At 48.1% G+C, this 21,191-nt stretch overlaps 1 protein-coding gene across 3 annotated transcripts in view; it reads right to left on the bottom strand.

Annotated features, from left to right (window-relative positions):
- Nucleotides 1-6,360: 6,360 nt before the first annotated feature.
- LOC143997694 (alanine aminotransferase 2-like) overlaps nt 6,361-21,191 on the bottom strand; it is a 54,214-nt gene continuing 39,383 nt past the window's right edge. For all 3 annotated transcript variants that reach the window (XM_077493452.1, XM_077493451.1, XM_077493453.1), the window contains exons 11-12: nt 18,771-18,883; nt 6,361-6,583 (exon numbers count right to left, since the gene is read on the bottom strand). In XM_077493452.1, the coding sequence (XP_077349578.1) occupies nt 6,493-6,583; nt 18,771-18,883 (204 nt within the window). In that variant the 3' untranslated portion in view covers nt 6,361-6,492. The remainder of the gene's footprint in view (nt 6,584-18,770; nt 18,884-21,191) is intronic.

Below are 21,191 nucleotides of genomic sequence, written 5' to 3'. Positions count from 1 at the left end.
GTAACAACGCAAAATGTGGCAAAAATTTAAGCGGGATTCCACCCTAAAGTGGAACCTCCGCTGATCGGATCCCTCCCCCCCTCCGGTGTCACAATTGACACCTTTCAGGGGGGAGGGGGGTGGAGATACCTGTCAAAGACAGGTATTTTCACCCACTTCCGGGCATAGACTCCCGTGGGAGTCTACGCCATTTCCTGCCCTGCCGCGCTGTCTGCTGGGACACACACGGGTCCCAGTGACAGCGTGGAGATTTCCTATTGCGCGGCGCGACTCGCGCATGCGCAGTAGGGAACCGGGGAGTGAAGCCGATTCGCTTCACTTCCTGATTCCCTCACCTAGAATGGCAGCGGCAGCAGCCGAGGGCCGAGCGATCGATCGGCCTCGGCTGCCGGCATCGCTGGAACCCGGGACAGGTGAGTGTCCATTTATTAAAAGTCAGCAGCTGTAGTATTTATAGCTGCTGGCTTTTAATATTTTTTTTTTTTTGATGGAATCCCTCTTTAAGTGCTGTAAATACTTTCCGGATGCACTGTATTCTGTTTTATTCTTTTCTATATTCTATTCTGTTTTATTATATTCTTTTCTATTCTATTATATTTGATTGCTTTATTTTCTAATCAGTGGCGTAACTAGAACCTTCAGGGCCCCGATGCAAGAAACCATGAAGGGCCCCCCTGACAGGGCCTTTTACTCCGAGTTTGGTGGCGGAACAACAGGACCCGGTTGCAAGTGGGTGGCTGCATGTAAAGGAACCAATTTCTCCATTTGCCGCCGCTTCTCCTCCTCTCCCTTCCACAGGCATTCAGCGGCTGCAAGAGGAAAATGGAGAGACGGGTTCCTCTATGTCGGTGTTTCTCAAGCTTTTTCCAGTCAGGGCGCCCTTTAAGTACATCCCTATGTGAATGGGGCTGCACTGCAACCACAATGCAACTCTGTGCATTGCATGCAGTTGCAGCATAGTGATGATGCATTTAAGGGGTTGTAAACCCTCGTGTTTTTTCACCTTAATCCATCCTATGCATTAAGGTGAAAAAAAAAAGGGCAGTCACCGGAACCCCAGCCCCCTCCTTTTTACTTACCTGAGCCCTGGAACTTCACCAGGTGGAGATGCGCTCTTCCTTTGCCCGGGGTTCTCGGCTCCTGATTGGATAGATTGATAGCAGCTCAGCCATTGGCTCCCACTGCTGTTAATAAAATCCAATGAGGCGGGTGTCGGGGGTGCCTGCAAGGTAAACCCCCCCCCCGGGAGAGCGCTTCTCCTAGGGGGTTGTCTGATAAGAGGAGGAGCCACAAGAGCCACCGAGGGACCCCAGAATACAAGGTTCGTGGCCACTCTGTGCAAAACAAGCTGCACAGTGAAGGTAAGTATAACATGTTTGTTATTATAAAAAAAAAAAAAAAAAAAAAAGCAAACCTTTACAATCACATTAAGGAATTAAAACAGATGGTCAGGAGGCAACATATTGCCCCTTTACCAGCTGTCAAATGCCTCTGAAAAGCGATCTGAGCACAGATCGCTTTTCAGAGTAATAGCATTTTTTTGCTGCAACTTTGAACAAGCAAGAAAAAAAAACTGTTCTGATTGTACACATATGGAGTAGGGCTGGGGAAAAAAATCGATTTGAATCTTGAATTGAGTTGAAAGGGCAAATCGATTAAAATTTTCAGCAAATAGTCTTTTTTAGATATTTATTTTTTCACCAGGATCAGTGCTGACACCGCACCGGTCCTGAGGAGCTGCGGGCAGGAGTTTTTAGGTGAGGCCGTGGCTTCGGCCTAGCCCGCGAGGCCGGACCTGCGGACTAGTACGAAGCCACGGCCTCACCTAAAAACTCCTGCCCGCAGCTCCTCAGGACCGGTGCGGTGTCCATAAAAAAAAACTGGATTCGATTTGTGAATTGAGTTTTTTTTTTTTAAATTACATTTTTTTTTTTTGAAAATCACCCAGCTCTAATATGGGAAGGGGGGGCAGGATTAAACGCAGATACATAAAATGTGCATACATACATCTAAACAGCGGCAGCTAGTGCTCAAAATTTTTGGGGGGCACAACATTTTTTATAAACCAAATCATCAAATGCCGTCAAACGCTGCCACTGTACCCTCAAATGCAGCCACTGTGCAATCAATCGCAGCCACTGTACCCAAACGCTGCTACTGTGCCCAACAAACGCTGCCACTGTGCCATCAAACGCTGTCATTGTGCCATCAATTGCAGCCACTGTGCCATCAAACGCTGCCACTGTGCCATCAAACGCTGCCACTGTGCCATTAAACGCTGCCACTGTGCCGTCAAACACTGCCACCGTGTCAATTTAACACTGCCACTGTGCCCATTTAACCCACTGTGCCATTAAAGGCTGCCATTGTGCCATCAAAGGCTGCCACTGTGCCATCAATTGCAGCCACTGTGCCCATTTAACGCTGCCACTGTGCCATCAATTGCAGCCACTGTGCCATCAATTGCAGCCACTGTGCCATCAAAGCTGTCACTGTGCCATCAAACACTGCCACTGTGCCCATTTAACGCTGCCAGTGTGCCCTCAAGCACTGCCACTGTGCCATCAAACGCTATCACTGTGCCATCAATTGCAGCCACTGTGCCAAACGCTGCCACTGTGCCCTCAAATGCTACAACTGTGCCGAATTTAACGCTGCCACTGTGCCCTCAAGCACTGCCACTGTGCCATCAAACGCTATCACTGTGCCATCAATTGCAGCCACTGTGCCAAACGCTGCCACTGTGCCAAACGCTGCCACTGTGCCCTCAAATGCTACAACTGTGCCATCAATTGCAGCCACTGTGCCATTAAACCCTGCCAGTGTGCCATCAAATGCTGCTAGTGTGAACTTGAATGCCGCCAGTGTGCCCCCCCCGCCCGCTCGCCATCTACACACATGCACATACACATACGCATACATACACACACATACATGCACACATGCACATGCACACACATACATGCACACATGCACATGCACACACATACATGCACACATGCACATGCACACACACATAAAGTCTTTTCAAAAACGGCAGAGCTTTATCTTACCTCTTCCTGCCGGGTACTGCACTGTAGGGGGGAGACAAAGAGCACACACTGCTTTCACTTTAGTTATAAGCAGTGTGATGACTCCGAGCTCCCCGCACAGTGCCGATTACACTTCGGCTGAAGATCGGGGAGCTCGTTCTCAGCCGCCCGCTCCTTCAGATATACAGGGGACCTTGGCGATCTTAGCGACCCCTATAATTCCGCCACTGTTTCTAATCTATTATATTCAATTCCTTCATTTTTCTTTTTTTTTTATATTCTATTAAGCAGCCTAAGTAGGAATCATCATCTTTTTTTCCGCTTTTATACCTTACTGTATTTATTGCAATATGTTTATATTTCAAATTCCAATTTATTTTGGAATTCATTTTCAAATTCAAGAATAAAAAAAATGTTTGAAACTGCGATTTTTCCTACTTAAACAAGCGCTTCTGGGTTAGGTGAATATGTACACCTCATTTAGCTTTTGGCATATAGGAATACAAGGGAGAGGTGTGTTTGAATATTGGGTTGTTGGTGTAATTACACTAAACGGCCATATGGGGTTTATGAATTTAATAAATATACATCTAACAAATAAATGTCTAAAAGACTGCAACATTTTATTGCTATAGTAGCATGTCCGTGAGAGAAAATGGGTCCACCACTCTTCAGTTGTTTTTAAATTTTAATTTTCAATTGCAGTTTTTATATATATATATATATATATATATATATATATATATATATATATATATATATATATTTATGTTTTTATATATTGTTTTTTATATGCTGTATAATATATCAGGATTCAAAATACTGCATAACAAATGTTTAGTCAGCCGGAAAGAATTGTTGAGCCATGGGCATTTGTGTGTGATTGGCGCTGGCATTGCCTTCATAAAATACAGATGTTCGTGTGTGTTTGTTAGTCGGCGCTAGTTGCCGGTTTGTAACCTGCCCGTCGTCACAATTCCCCTGTCTAGATAGCGATATCCGGATAGGGGTGAGGAGCTGTAAAACATTAGGGGTTAAATTGCCCCGGGACAGCTGCAGTATAAAAATGTAAATGTGAAGATTACTGCGCTAGCTCTGATATAAATGAAAAGCTGCTACATAAACAATGTGACAACAATGTAAAAAGTGAATGGTAAATAATGTAGCGCATCATGCCCCAGTTGAAGTGCTTTGGGATGAAACGCGTCGGTCTTGGCTTTCTGCTTCTCACATTGTCCTCATTTTTATTCTGTGATCACAGTTTTTATTCCCATTGATGTATGCCGGTTTGTAGAATTAAGAATTTTTTTTTTTGACCTATGGAGGCATTTTTTCTTTGCAGAACTTTCTGGACGAGAGTTCCTTTGCGATCCAGTCGGTCCTTCCACGCCTAAGGTTCAGCCCTGGTGTCCTCTTCATCTGAGGTTTGGTTGGGTGGTTGTCCACAACAACCTTGGACTCGTGTTCGGAGGCCCTGGTTTACTTTGAGTTCACGTACCTGGTAGGAGTCTGAAATGACGAGGTCGGCCTCTCTTGTATCTCTGGCCCCAGCCCCACTGGAGGTGGAAAAGATGGTAGCTAGGGTCAGGAGGAACACGAGTGCTTGTAGGTGTTTGCGTGCAGAATTTGTAAGTAAAGTTGTAGGCTTGGAGGTGCAGGCAAGGCATCCAGTGAAGAGCTGGACCCAGGGAAGCTGAGAAGATGGTTAGCCAGCACAGGCACTCAGAGACAGCGTTGAGCCAAGCAGGAGACAGGAGCAAGGTCACAAGGATAGCCGGTTTCAGCAACAGGCGAGCAGCGAGGTACCAAGGTAGAAGCAGAAGCAACGTCAGAAGGGAAGCCGGGATCAGGAACCAGTAATCAGAGTCCAAAGCAGAGTCGAGGGAAGCCAAGTTCAGCAACGGGAATCAAGCCAGGTTTAACAGGGTTCGGAATATCAGGACACAGCTGAAGACCAGTCAGCACCTTTCAGAAGTCAGAGCATCCTTTAAATGGGCCGTCTGGCGCCAAGTACGGCTAGGGGCACGCTTCTGCACGTGCACGCATGTGATGCGTACGCACATGCGCATTGAATTACTCTGTTGCCTGTGAGCGCACGCATGTGCACGTGCATTGATGAGCATAGAGTTTTGCTGTTGCCCGTAAGCATGCGCATGCGCACATGTGAGCGCCGGACGCATTCTAACAGTTCTCTTACAGGCACCCTTGTCTTTATGACTCATTGTCGCTGACATTTGAGTCCACCTGTTCCAGTAATAGACATACTTACCCTTTCTTGGTTGAAGATGTACCATCCTTGATGCTTCTCATGCTGGACAGTGCCAGCGTATTCCATCCTTGATTAATCATCATTTGGTGGTTGACGCACATGGCCCTTCTCAGGACTTTGACATTTATTGGACTTTTTCACATTTTCATTTGTATAATTATATAATAGGTTTTTTTTTTTGCACTATTCACATATATATATATTGATATATGTGTTCACGTTTTAGGCCGCGTACACACGGGCGGACTGTTCGCCCAACTTTGTCCGTCCAACAGTTTCGGCAAACAGTCCGCTCAAAATTAGCATGGACGGACATGGCCACACACGACGAACGAACAGTTTGCTGAAACCGTGCGCGATGACGTGAACGGCACGTACGACGGGACGAAAAATACGACGTCCTATACACTGCATTATAGCTTTCGGCGTGAAAATCCTTTCTGAGCATGCGCGCAACTTTGTTTGACGAACAAGCCTACACACGAGCGGGCTGTTCGCTGAAACAAGGTTTCAGCGGACAGTTTTTCGGAAATTCCGAAAAACCTTGTCCGTCCAACTGTCCGCTGAAACTGTCCGCTGAAAGCCCACACACGAGCGGACTGTCCGCCCAAACACTGTTCAGCGGACAAAGTTGGGCGAACAGTCCGCCCGTGTGTACGCGGCCTTAGCGCTACATTATTTTCCATTCAGTAAATCCATTCATGACGAAACATGTCAGGGTGTGGCTTTACAATGACCATCAGAGACGTCAGCACGTTGCTCGGGGACACTGCGTTCACCACCGGAAAACACAGCTGAATGAAGGATGATGGCCAATTTGTCTTCAGTTCACTAATTACTTACCTTCTGTTTTATTTTGCATTGTCTGAAAATTTTTTGGACATTTTGCAAGGCCTCATGACGGGTCCTCTTTAATTTTCAGAATCTGCCATTAGGAGAGGTTTTGGGTTCAGTTTTGGGTGGACGGACCACTTCCCAATTCCTCACCACCTCATTTTGCCTATGTGATAGATTTCCTGGCATTGTATGACAACGGATGTAGGAGTGATATACGACACATTGTTGCAGATATATAATAATTTCTATTTATTGTGGAATGCGCTCGGATTTGTGGATAGAGTGGCTGGACAGAGTGCTGGTAAAACATCATGACTATTAATACTGAGACTTTCTATGTGATGGGGATTCAGCTCAGGAATATTCCTGGAGAAATTTTTCGTGGAATTCTACGATCTTTTCCAGGATGGATTTCAGTTCCTCCAGAGGGTGGAGCAGAGAGATCCTGAAAAACACAATGAACATGAGATGAACCCCACAGTATCTCACAAAAGTGAGTACACCCCTCACATTTTTGTAAATATTTTATTATATCTTTTCATGTGACAACACTGAAGAAATGACACTTGTCTACAATGTAAAGTAGTGAGTGTACAGCTTGTATAACAGTGTAAATTTGCTGTCCCCTCAAAATAACTCAACACACAGCCATTAATGTCTAAACCGTTAGCAACAAAAGTGAGTACACCCCTAAGTGAAAATGTCCAAATTGGCCCCAATTAGCCATTTTTCCTCCCCGGTGTCAAGTTACAAGGTCTGAGGTGTGAATGTGGAGCAGGTGTGTTCAATTTGGTGAAATCGCTCTCACTCTCTCATACTGGTCACTGGAAGTTCAACATGGCACAACATGGAAAAGAACTCTCTGAGAATCTGAAAAAAAGAATTGTTGCTCTACATAAAGAGGGCGTAGGCCAGTGATGGCGAACCTTGGCACCCCAGATGTTTTGGAACTACATTTCCCATGATGCTCCACTACATTGCAGAGTGCATGAGCATCATGGGAAATGTAGTTCCAAAACATCTGGGGTGCCAAGGTTCGCCATCACTGGCCTAGGCTATAAGAAGATTGCCAAGACCCTGAAACTGAGCTGCAGCACAGTGGCCAAGACCATACAGCGGTTTAACAGGACAGGTTCCACTCAGAACAGGCCTTGCCATGGTCCCCAAAGAAGTTGAGTGCTCAGCGTCATATCCAAAGGTTGTCTTTGGGAAATAGACATATGAGTGCTGTCAGCATTGCTGCAGAGGTTGTAGGGGTGGGGGGTCAGCCTGTCAGTGCTCAGACCATACGCCGCACGCTGCATCAAATTGGTCTGCATGGCTGTCATCCCAGAAGGAAGCCTCTTCTAAAGATGATGCACAAGAAAGACTGCAAACAGTTTGCTGAAGACAAGCAGACTAAGGACATGGATTACTGGAACCATGTCCTGTGGTCTGATGAGACCAAGACAAACTTATTTGGTTCAAATGGTGTCAAGTATTTGTGGCGGCAACCAGGTGAGGAGTACAAAGACAAGTGTGTCTTGTCTACAGTCAGGCATGGTGGTGGGAGTGTCATGGTCTGGGGCTGCACGAGTGCTGCCGGCACTGGGGAGATACAGTTCATTGAGTGAACCATGAATGCCAACATGTACTGTGACATACTGAAGCAGAGCATGATCCCCTCCCTTCAGAGACTGGACCGCAGGGCAGTATTCCAACATGATAACCACCCCAAACACACCTCCAAGATGACCACTGCCTTGCTAAAGAAGCTGAGGGTAAAGGTGATGGACTGGCCAAGCATGTCTCCAGACCTAAACCCTATTGAGCATCTGTGGGACATCCTTAAAACGTAAGGTGGAGGAGCGCAAGGTCTCCAACATCCACCAGCTCCGTCATGGAGGAGGGGAAGAGGACTCCAGTGACAACCTGTGAAGCTCTGGTGACCTCCATGCCCATGAGGGTTAAGGCAGTGCTGGGAAATAATGGTGGCCACACAATATATTGACACTTTAAGCACAATTTGGACATTTTCACTTAGGGGTGTACTCACTTTTGTTGCCAGCGGTTTAGACATTAATGGCTGTGTGTTGAGTTATTTTGAGGGGACGGCAAATTTACACTGTTATACAAGCTGTACACTCACTACTTTACATTGTAGACAAGTGTCATTTCTTCAGTGTTGTCACATGAAAAGATATATAAAATATTTACAAAAATGTGAGGGATGTACTCACTTTTGTGAGATATCGTGTATATACACAGTATGATTTTACTTGATTTTCCCATTTCTTTGTCACCGACAGATAAATAATAGATACTACGTTGTAGAAGATAAACCTTCTCCTGTGCTCTTGCTGAGAGTGTGATCTCTGACTTTCCATGTGTTCAGGTATAGTGATGGCCGAACGGTTCGCCCGGCGGTCGTTTCGCGGCGAATTTCCGACTTTCGCCGTCCGCGGGTTCGAACGCCTTTTTCCGTCGTTCGCCCCGGCGGACTTACGTGTTTAATGTATACAAGAACTTTAACCTTTCGTGACACGTTTATCATGTGTTACAGGACAACCAATTGAGACATGACAGCTCATGGACACTTGGACATTCCCCCTAACCTATAAATACACCCGATCCGGTGGCCATTTTACATTCTTTCTTCTGTCACTGTAGGGAAAGGATCCTGTGTGGAGTAGGGACAGAGAAAACGCTAGCTATTTGGTACACAAAAGTTCTTTTCAGGACTGGTATAGGTGTTAGGTCAGCAGCCTGAGTTTCTTTTGTCAGTTTAGATAAAGGGACAGAGCGCTGTATGCTGCTATTTTAGGGACAGCTCAGCCAGATTAGTCTTTCTTCATCATCATCATCATCATCATCATTAGCTGTTACTATCAGGTCCACAAAAGAGCTGTTCCAGCTAATCGTTCCAGCCTACTCTTTTTTGCCAATTTGTATAGGGACAGGCAGGAAGCAGTGTGTCAGGCAGTGAGGATAATTTTAAAGACTTGCTGTTACTATTAGTTCCACAAAGGTTCTTTTCAGGACTGGTATCAGTGGTACGGTAATAGGCTTGTACACGTATAATATTCTTTCTTCCAAATATAGAAAGAATATTATACTTGACTGCTGCCCTTCTGCTGCAGTCTGCTAATCATTCACAACTCACTTGTTCCACAAAGCTCTTTATCAGGACTGGTAACTTGGTCTGTCTAGGGTGCTACGGTACATAGGCTTGGGTGCGGTACAGTCTGCTGTTCTGTAAGGACCGCTATCGGTCCACAATACATAGGGTTGCCGTGCACTACTGCTGACCGCTGCCCTATACTGCAGCAGTCCTTCATTGGTATAGGGACTGACGTACAGTCTGCTAATCACTAACACACAACCTGCTTGGTCCACAAAAGTTCTTATAAGGACTGGTAACTTGGTATAGGGTGCTACGGTACATAGGCCTGAGTGCGTTACAGTCTGCTGTTCTGTAAGGACCGCTATCGGTCCACAATACATAGGGTTGCCGTGCACTACTGCTGACCGCTGCCCTATACTGCAGCAGTCCTTCAGCGGTATAGGGACTGACGCACAGTCTGCTAAACACTAACACACAACCTGCTTGGTCCACAAAAGTTTTTATAAGGACTGGTAACTTGGTATAGGGTGCTACGGTACATAGGCCTGAGTGCAGTACAGTCTGCTGTTCTGTAAGGACCGCTATCGGTCCACAATACATAGGGTTGCCGTGCACTACTGCTGACCGCTGCCCTATACTGCAGCAGTCCTTCATTGGTATAGGGACTGACGTACAGTCTGCTAATCACTAACACACAACCTGCTTGGTCCACAAAAGTTCTTATAAGGACTGGTAACTTGGTATAGGGTGCTACGGTACATAGGCCTGAGTGCGTTACAGTCTGCTGTTCTGTAAGGACCGCTATCGGTCCACAATACATAGGGTTGACGTGCACCACTGCTGACCGCTGCCCTATACTGCAGCAGTCCTTCAGCGGTATAGGGACTGACGTACAGTCTGCTAAACACTAATACACAACCTGCTTGGTCCACAAAAGTTCTTATAAGGACTGGTAACTTGGTATAGGGTGCTACGGTACATAGGCTTGAGTGCGGTACAGTCTGCTGTTCTGTAAGGACCGCTATCGGTCCACAATAGATAGGGTTGACGTGCACCACTGCTGACCGCTGCCCTATACTGCAGCAGTCCTTCAGCGGTATAGGGACTGACGCACAGTCTGCTAAACACTAACACACAACCTGCTTGGTCCACAAAAGTTTTTATAAGGACTGGTAACTTGGTATAGGGTGCTACGGTACATAGGCCTGAGTGCGTTACAGTCTGCTGTTCTGTAAGGACCGCTATCGGTCCACAATACATAGGGTTGCCGTGCACTACTGCTGACCGCTGCCCTATACTGCAGCAGTCCTTCATTGGTATAGGGACTGACGTACAGTCTGCTAATCACTAACACACAACCTGCTTGGTCCACAAAAGTTCTTATAAGGACTGGTAACTTGGTATAGGGTGCTACGGTACATAGGCCTGAGTGCGTTACAGTCTGCTGTTCTGTAAGGACCGCTATCGGTCCACAATACATAGGGTTGACGTGCACCACTGCTGACCGCTGCCCTATACTGCAGCAGTCCTTCAGCGGTATAGGGACTGACGTACAGTCTGCTAAACACTAATACACAACCTGCTTGGTCCACAAAAGTTCTTATAAGGACTGGTAACTTGGTATAGGGTGCTACGGTACATAGGCTTGAGTGCGGTACAGTCTGCTGTTCTGTAAGGACCGCTATCGGTCCACAATAGATAGGGTTGACGTGCACCACTGCTGACCGCTGCCCTATACTGCAGCAGTCCTTCAGCGGTATAGGGACTGACGCACAGTCTGCTAAACACTAACACACAACCTGCTTGGTCCACAAAAGTTTTTATAAGGACTGGTAACTTGGTATAGGGTGCTACGGTACATAGGCCTGAGTGCGTTACAGTCTGCTGTTCTGTAAGGACCGCTATCGGTCCACAATACATAGGGTTGCCGTGCACTACTGCTGACCGCTGCCCTATACTGCAGCAGTCCTTCATTGGTATAGGGACTGACGTACAGTCTGCTAATCACTAACACACAACCTGCTTGGTCCACAAAAGTTCTTATAAGGACTGGTAACTTGGTATAGGGTGCTACGGTACATAGGCCTGAGTGCGTTACAGTCTGCTGTTCTGTAAGGACCGCTATCGGTCCACAATACATAGGGTTGACGTGCACCACTGCTGACCGCTGCCCTATACTGCAGCAGTCCTTCAGCGGTATAGGGACTGACGTACAGTCTGCTAAACACTAATACACAACCTGCTTGGTCCACAAAAGTTCTTATAAGGACTGGTAACTTGGTATAGGGTGCTACGGTACATAGGCTTGAGTGCGGTACAGTCTGCTGTTCTGTAAGGACCGCTATCGGTCCACAATAGATAGGGTTGACGTGCACCACTGCTGACCGCTGCCCTATACTGCAGCAGTCCTTCAGCGGTATAGGGACTGACGCACAGTCTGCTAAACACTAACACACAACCTGCTTGGTCCACAAAAGTTTTTATAAGGACTGGTAACTTGGTATAGGGTGCTACGGTACATAGGCCTGAGTGCGTTACAGTCTGCTGTTCTGTAAGGACCGCTATCGGTCCACAATACATAGGGTTGCCGTGCACTACTGCTGACCGCTGCCCTATACTGCAGCAGTCCTTCATTGGTATAGGGACTGACGTACAGTCTGCTAATCACTAACACACAACCTGCTTGGTCCACAAAAGTTCTTATAAGGACTGGTAACTTGGTATAGGGTGCTACGGTACATAGGCCTGAGTGCGTTACAGTCTGCTGTTCTGTAAGGACCGCTATCGGTCCACAATACATAGGGTTGACGTGCACCACTGCTGACCGCTGCCCTATACTGCAGCAGTCCTTCAGCGGTATAGGGACTGACGTACAGTCTGCTAAACACTAATACACAACCTGCTTGGTCCACAAAAGTTCTTATAAGGACTGGTAACTTGGTATAGGGTGCTACGGTACATAGGCTTGAGTGCGGTACAGTCTGCTGTTCTGTAAGGACCGCTATCGGTCCACAATAGATAGGGTTGACGTGCACCACTGCTGACCGCTGCCCTATACTGCAGCAGTCCTTCAGCGGTATAGGGACTGACGCACAGTCTGCTAAACACTAACACACAACCTGCTTGGTCCACAAAAGTTTTTATAAGGACTGGTAACTTGGTATAGGGTGCTACGGTACATAGGCCTGAGTGCGTTACAGTCTGCTGTTCTGTAAGGACCGCTATCGGTCCACAATACATAGGGTTGCTGTGCACTACTGCTGACCGCTGCCCTATACTGCAGCAGTCCTTCATTGGTATAGGGACTGACGTACAGTCTGCTAATCACTAACACACAACCTGCTTGGTCCACAAAAGTTCTTATAAGGACTGGTAACTTGGTATAGGGTGCTACGGTACATAGGCCTGAGTGCGTTACAGTCTGCTGTTCTGTAAGGACCGCTATCGGTCCACAATACATAGGGTTGACGTGCACCACTGCTGACCGCTGCCCTATACTGCAGCAGTCCTTCAGCGGTATAGGGACTGACGTACAGTCTGCTAAACACTAATACACAACCTGCTTGGTCCACAAAAGTTCTTATAAGGACTGGTAACTTGGTATAGGGTGCTACGGTACATAGGCTTGAGTGCGGTACAGTCTGCTGTTCTGTAAGGACCGCTATCGGTCCACAATACATAGGGTTGCCGTGCACTACTGCTGACCGCTGCCCTATACTGCAGCAGTCCTTCATTGGTATAGGGACTGACGTACAGTCTGCTAATCACTAACACACAACCTGCTTGTTCCACAAAAGTTCTTATAAGGACTGGTAACTTGGTATAGGGTGCTACGGTACATAGGCTTGAGTGCGGTACAGTCTGCTGTTCTGTAAGGACCGCTATCGGTCCACAATAGATAGGGTTGACGTGCACCACTGCTGACCGCTGCCCTATACTGCAGCAGTCCTTCAGCGGTATAGGGACTGACGTACAGTCTGCTAAACACTAATACACAACCTGCTTGGTCCACAAAAGTTCTTATAAGGACTGGTAACTTGGTATAGGGTGCTACGGTACATAGGCTTGAGTGCGGTACAGTCTGCTGTTCTGTAAGGACCGCTATAGGTCCACAATAGATAGGGTTGACGTGCACCACTGCTGACCGCTCACCTATACTGCAGCAGTCCTTCAGCGGTATAGGGACTAAGAGTTTTGTCACAGGGTCATTTAAAAAATGACATGCAGAGGAAGAGGCAGGCCCTTCCGCAGGGGTGGTAGGGGTAGGGCAGGAGCAACAGGCTTGAGCCAAAGTGGGAAGTTGCAGAAGGTGCGTTCAATTACTTTAAAGGATGCACCAGACTTGGTTGAGTGGCTCGCTCAGCCTTACTCTTCTGCACCCTCCTCATCCTCTCGATCTGCACCCTCTTCTTCACTCTCTGCTATGTGCACCCCCAAAGACACTACCACCAACAACACGACCACCACCACCACCACCACATACCTTCCGCTTGAGTCACTGGAATTATTTTCCGATCCATATCAAGAGGACATTTCTGATGCGCAGCCACTCTTGGTATTGGATCAGGAAGAGGAGGTAGCAACAAGCGCTACTCAGCAGTCTGACGCCAGTACCCAGATCAGCCCAAGGAGGAGGTTGGTCCCCGGTGTTGCTGCCTACTCTACTTATAGCGGTGGGGAAGGTGACGTTGATGATGACGTGTCTAGTGATGTCACGTGGGTGCCCACAAGAGAGGAAGAGGAGGGGAGTTCAGAGGGAGATATGGACCAGCAGATAGGGAGGAGAAGCAGCAATGACTTACATTGCACAGCAGGGACAAAGCAGACTGCAAATGTATCAGGAGCGAGTCATCGACCATGTACGGTCACATCTGGCGCTCCCAGGACACCGGCACATGGCTCCGCAGTGTGGGCTTTTTTTAACGTGTCCGCTGCTGACAATAGCGTTGCCATCTGCAATCTTTGCAGTCAACGCGTTAGTCGCGGTAAGCCCAATACTCACCTAGGGACGACCGCCTTAAGAAGGCACATGAGCAGCCATCACCGAGCCCAGTGGGAGCAACGGAACACACAAAGCCACACTGCAGGCTCTCACCGTCCAGCCTCGTCTTCTACTTCTCCTTCTCCTCTCTCCTCACAATTGTCCTCCACTCCACCTTCCATCACGCCAAGCTCACATTTTTCTGCAAAAAGGCAGGCTTCCGTGGGCCTAATGTTTGAGCGTAAAAAAATGATGACGCCGGATAACCCTCTTGCCCAACGGTTGGCGGCTGGCTTGTCAGAACTCATAGCCCGCCAACTACTGCCATATAAACTGGTGGACTCGGAGGCCTTTCGCAAATTTGTGGCCATTGGAACACCACAATGGAAGGTCCCAGGAAGGAAGTATTTCTCAGAGAAGGGCATCCCAGAGCTATATGGCCATGTTCAGCGGCAAGTGAATGTATCTCTGGCACACAGTGTCGGTGCCAAGATACATCTGACCACAGACACGTGGTCTAGCAAACACGGGCAGGGAAGGTATATCAGTTTTACTGCCCACTGGGTGAACCTTCTGACGGCCGTCAAGCATGTAACCCGTGGCACCCGTGTAGATTTGGTTTTACCGCCACGGATTGCATGCAGGCCTGACTCTTCTTCTCCTCCTCCTACTCCATCCTCCTCCCTCTCCTCCTCAGCTGCCTCCTCCTTTTCCGCTGCTAGCGTCTCTTCCACTGCACCGCCCAAGCTCCCCAGAACCTATTCCACATGCCAGGTGAGACGTTGCCATGCCGTGCTGCGTCTGTTGTGCCTGGAAGCAAAGAGCCACACTGGCCCGGCACTCCTTTCAGCTTTGCGTTCACAGGCAGATGAGTGGCTAACACCGCTCAATTTGACAGTTGGTAAAGTGGTGTGTGACAACGGTGCCAATCTGCTTAGCGCATTGAAACAGGGCAAAATCACGCACGTGCCGTGCATGGCACACGTCTTAAACTTGGTCGTGCAGCGATTCCTTGTCAAATACCCTGGGGTCCAGGACATCTTGCGGCAGGCAAGGAAAATCTCGGCCCATTTCAGAAGATCTTACACGGCCATGGCTCGCCTTGCTGACATTCAGCGGCGACACCATCTGCCGGTCAGACGTCTTATTTGCGATTGCCCGACGCGATGGAACTCAACCTTCTATATGCTTGATAGGCTGCTCCAGCAGAAACGTGCAGTTAACGTCTACCTGTATGAACTCTGCGAAAGAAACGGTTCTGGGGAGCTGGGTTTTTTTTCACCGCGCCAGTGGCTGCTCATGCGCGACACATGCAGACTTCTGCGGCCATTTGAGGAGATCACCAAACTGGTCAGTCGCAGCCATGGCGCCATCAGTGACATGGTACCTTATGCCTTCTTTCTGGAGCGTGCATTGCGTCGTGTCATTGATCAGGCTGTGGAGGAGCAGGAGCGGGAAGATGAGGAAGTCGCAATGCTGGATGAATTCCCAGGGGGGGCTACTCTATCTGAGACAAGTCAACAACAGGAGTCTGATGAGGAGTCAGAGGAGGATGGTGCCGGGGCGGATGAGCAGGAGCAAGAAGAGCATGCTTTAAACCTTTCTGGGATCCCTGTTGTGCGAGGATGGGGAGAGGAGAATGAAGAGGACGACATTATCCTGGATGATGAGCAGGAGCCAGGCCACCACACCGCTTCCACTTTAGTGCAAATGGGGGCCTTCATGCTCCAGTGTTTTAATAGGGACCCCCGTATAAAAAGCATGAGGGTCAAGGACCAGTACTGGGTGGCAACGTACTTAGACCCCCGGTACAAACACAAAATGGCGGAAATGTTACCGCCGTCGCAGAGGGCTGTCAGAATGCAGCACTTCCAGGCCTTGCTTCGAGAAATGCTGCATTCTGCTTTTGCGTGCGCTGGCAGAGGAGCAATTCCCACTCCCAGAGAAGGATTTGCGGGTACCAATCCAACAGCGCCTGCAAGAAGAGGCCGGTTTGAAGATGTGTTGGTGACTTCGGATATGAGGTCATTCTTTCAGCCGACCCATCGACAGGTGTCATCCGGATCCAGCATCAGGGAACGCCTAGACCGTCAGGTGTCCGACTACATTGGGTTAACGGCCGATGTGGACGCTCTGAGGAGTGATGAACCCCTAGACTACTGGGTGGGCAGGCTTGACCTCTGGCCAGAGCTTGCCCAATTTGCAATCGAACTGTTGGCTTGCCCCTCATCCAGTGTCCTGTCCGAAAGGACGTTCAGCGCAGCAGGGGGGATTGTGACCGATAAGCGTACTCGCCTAGCTCACCACAGTGTTAACTACCTCACATTTCTAAAAATGAATGAGGCATGGATCTCGGAGGAATTCAACACATGTGATCAGTAGACCATGTATATGTCTATAAACAATTTTTGGAATCAAGCACACAGACCTTCTTAATTCATTTGGCTCACTTCCCTGACCCAAAAAAGCACACCGTACTATATGCCCCTACCCTCCTCTTTGAAGAGGTTGAGCGGTGTCATATTTCTACTGGGGCTGCTTATTATGAGGGGTTCCCACCATCCCTGTGCTGTGCTGACTTCCTCCTGGGTGTTCTTATTATGAGGGGCTCCCACCATCCCTGTGCTGTGCTGACTTCCTCCTGGGGGTTCTTATTATGAGGGGATCACACCATCCCTGTGCTGTGCTGACTTCCTCCTGGGGCTGCTTACGGTGCTGCTGTCAGCGCTGTATGTCACGGAGCTGCTGTCAGCGCTGTATGTCACGGAGCTGCTGTCAGCGCTGTATGTCACGGAGCTGCTGTCAGCGCTGTATGTCACGGAGCTGCTGTCAGCGCTGTATGTCACGGAGCTGCTGTCAGCGCTGTATGTCACGGAGCTGCTGTCAGCGCTGTATGTCACGGAGCTGCTGTCAGCGCTGTATGTCACGGAGCTGCTGTCAGCGCTGTATGTCACGGAGCTGCTGTCAGCGCTGTATGTCACGGAGCTGCTGTCAGCGCTGTATGTCACGGAGCTGCTGTCAGCGCTGTATGTCACGGAGCTGCTGTCAGCGCTGTATGTCACGGAGCTGCTGTCAGCGCTGTATGTCACGGAGCTGCTGTCAGCGCTGTATGTCACGGTGCTGCTGTCAGCGCTGTATGTCACGGAGCTGCTGTCAGCGCTGTATGTCACGGAGCTGCTGTCAGCGCTGTATGTCACGGTGCTGCTGTCAGCGCTGTATGTCACGGAGCTGCTGTCAGCGCTGTATGTCACGGAGCTGCTGTCAGCGCTGTATGTCACGGAGCTGCTGTCAGCGCTGTATGTCACGGAGCTGCTGTCAGCGCTGTATGTCACGGAGCTGCTGTCAGCGCTGTATGTCACGGAGCTGCTGTCAGCGCTGTATGTCACGGAGCTGCTGTCAGCGCTGTATGTCACGGTGCTGCTGTCAGCGCTGTATGTCACGGAGCTGCTGTCAGCGCTGTATGTCACGGAGCTGCTGTCAGTGCTGTATGTCACGGAGCTGCTGTCAGCGCTGTATGTCACGGAGCTGCTGTCAGCGCTGTATGTCACGGAGCTGCTGTCAGCGCTGTATGTCACGGTGCTGCTGTCAGCGCTGTATGTCACGGAGCTGCTGTCAGCGCTGTATGTCACGGAGCTGCTGTCAGCGCTGTATGTCACGGAGCTGCTGTCAGCGCTGTATGTCACGGAGCTGCTGTCAGCGCTGTATGTCACGGTGCTGCTGTCAGCGCTGTATGTCACGGAGCTGCTGTCAGCGCTGTATGTCACGGAGCTGCTGTCAGTGCTGTATGTCACGGAGCTGCTGTCAGCGCTGTATGTCACGGAGCTGCTGTCAGCGCTGTATGTCACGGAGCTGCTGTCAGCGCTGTATGTCACGGTGCTGCTGTCAGCGCTGTATGTCACGGAGCTGCTGTCAGCGCTGTATGTCACGGAGCTGCTGTCAGCGCTGTATGTCACGGAGCTGCTGTCAGCGCTGTATGTCACGGAGCTGCTGTCAGCGCTGTATGTCACGGAGCTGCTGTCAGCGCTGTATGTCACGGTGCTGATGTCAGTGCTCTGTATTACGGTGCTGCTGTCAGTGCTCTGTATCTCCTGCACCCTCTTGTTTGCCTACCCTGGTCCCTGACCTTCCCTCTCCTCCATTGCCTTCATTAGCTCCATAGTCCTGAATTGTCAGAACAATTTCCCAAATAAAAAAAAAATGCTTGTAGTTATCGATCCCAAATTCACCTCATACATGTATTATGCTATTGTCCAGGTGGTGGGACTACGTGCTACCCCCTAATAATTACCCCGTGGCCGCAAATTCGACCTAAAGGTTTGCGAAATTCGCCTCCCATTGAAGTCAATGGAGCCCGCGGCGAACGGTCGTTTTCGCGAACGTTTGTGTCCGTTCGCGTTTCGCGTTCGCGAAACGTCCCGTCGGAAGTTCGTCCATCACTATTCAGGTACCACGACCAATTGGCAACAAACAATTGCATTGTATATGGTACACTGAGTATACTTTATTCATGTTTATTTGTGTCACATTTTATAGGAAGTAAACACTCACCTAAAGTGGTAAGTCCCCTTTTCTTGGCCAAAGCTGGTCCCGTCCACCAAGACAATGCCGGTCTCCTCCAGGAGAAGGTGGCAGAAGAATACGTCCGGTGCCTGTCCCCGTTCCTGAGAATGAACACAGCCGTCACTCGTACCGCCCTGACCTTTCGATGGACTCGTCGGGTCACCAGAAAGCCAAATTTTCGAGGGGAAAAGTTGGCAAGCCAAATAAATTTTTTTTTTCTCAATAGTAAACCTGTATATTGTTTGCACTTGGTATATAATCAGTTGTTTGTATTTCTTAATTATTCTACACTTGCCCCAACCAACAGTGCAAGTGATATCCAAATATATCATGTGAAAAGTAATAAACTGTTAATAAAAAATAAGTGTAAATGCTGCTATCTCCTGAAAAAATTAAATACTCAATTTAAAACATATATATGTGTGTGTGTATAAATGTGTATATATATATATATGTGTATATATATATATATATATATATATATATATATATATATATATATATATATTCAGTTGTTGTTTGGAAGATTTTACTTATTTCCTGTTGGGGTGCCAGTGGTCACTAGAACAGGAAGTAAATGTAATTTTCTCAATCCATAAGAGATCCAGCAATCCGGTATATTCCAAATTCCAAATTAGACTATATGTAAGAATAGCGCATTACAGCTAACGCATTTCGGCAGTGATTTTTCCAATGGAGAGAAAAGAGAATTGAACCCTTCCCTGCTCCATCCAATGACAGTTTCAGACAAGGGCTCCGCCTTGAAATTAACACAGCAAATGGCCAGCAAATGCTGGGTAATGATAGGTTCCCATGCTTGGACTAAAATGTCTCCCCCCGGGGTGATATTTTTGGGGCTTGTTGGCTAAGTAGCACACTGTATGCAGGGCCAGATTAAGAACATCGTGGGCCTGGTGCTGAGGATTTTGGTGGGGCCTTTTATAAACAATAAATAAAAATGTTAACTATTTTTTGTTATAACAAATTAAATTAAAGAGAGAGAAGGAGGATGAGAGATGGATACTTGTACATTATGGCATAACCTACCCAAGGGCCTCTAAAAAGTAGTAATGTTAGAAAAGTTTACTACCGCTTTACTATCACCGGAGCCTCTCATGGGGCCCCTACTGACCCTGTGGCCCTTGGGCAGTGCCTAAGTACATGGTTGTCAACATTTCAAATATATTTTAGGGACGCTTTTTTCACAAGTGCTATATTTAGAGTAGCTGACATCCCCCGTGTTCCTCTATACATCACAATAGTAATTACAAAATAAAATAAGTACTAATAATGGGGCAGAACAAATATGAGGACTGTGACATTTCCTTTAGTTGAACTGACAAAAGTGCCCATTCTAGAGCTGGTAACATTGAGGAACATATCATTTTAACATATAATTTTAAAGAACAGTTTTTGTGGGTAAGAGGCATAGGGGAGGAGTATGGATGGTATAAATGTGGGAAGTATGTGCAGGTGAGGGAGAGGAATGTGGAGGGTCTAACAGTGGGCCCTATGTACATGAGAGGAGTGCAGAGGATATGGCAGAAGGCACTATGTACAGGAGAGGAGTGTGAAGAGTAAGACAGTGGGCAGTATGCAGAGCAGAGGAGTGTAGAGGGTATGACATTGGGCACTATATATAAGAGAAGAGTGTGGAGGGTATGACAGTGGGCACTATGTACAGGAGAGTAGGACAGTAAGCAGTAATTACAGGAGAGGAGTGTGGAGGGAGGGTATGACGGTGGGCACTATGTATAGGAGAGGAGTATGGAGGGTATGACAGTTAGTAGTATGTACAGGAGTGGAGGGTATGACAGTGGGCACTATGTATAGGAGAGAAGTGTTGGAGGTATGACAGTGGGCACTATGTATATGAGAGGAGTATGGAGGGTATGATAGTTAGTAGTATGTACAGGAGAGGAGTGTGGAGGGTATGACAGTGGGCACTATGTATAGGAAAGAAGTGTTGGAGGTATGGCAGTGGGCACTATGTATAGGAGAGGAGTGTGGAGGGTATGACAGTGAGTAGTATGTACAGGAGAGGAGTATGGAGGGTATAGCGGTGGGCACTATGTATAGGAGAGGAGTATGGAGGGTATGGAGGTGGGCACTATGTATAGGAGAGGAGTATGGAGGGTATGGCGGTGGGCACTGTATAGGTGAGGAGTGTGAAGGGTACGACAGTGGACACTATGTACAGGAGAGAAGTGTATGACAGCGGGCACTATGTACAGGTGAGGAGTGTGTAGGATATGACAGCGGGCATTATGTATAGGAGAGAAGTGTGGAGGGTATGACAGTGAGCAGTATGTACAGGAGAGAAGTGTGGAGAGTATGACAGTGGGCGCTATGTATAAGAGAGAAGTGTGGAGAGTATGACAGTGGGCACTATGTATAGGAGAGAAGTGT

The sequence above is a fragment of the Lithobates pipiens genome, unplaced genomic scaffold (genome assembly GCF_037356315.1).
Source record: "Lithobates pipiens isolate NorthernLeopardFrog02 unplaced genomic scaffold, aLitPip1_a1.2 Scaffold_19, whole genome shotgun sequence".
Lineage (NCBI taxonomy): Eukaryota > Metazoa > Chordata > Amphibia > Anura > Ranidae > Lithobates > Lithobates pipiens.
The sequence above is the reverse complement of the archived record's forward strand: the minus strand, read 5'-3'. Positions and strand labels throughout refer to the sequence as shown.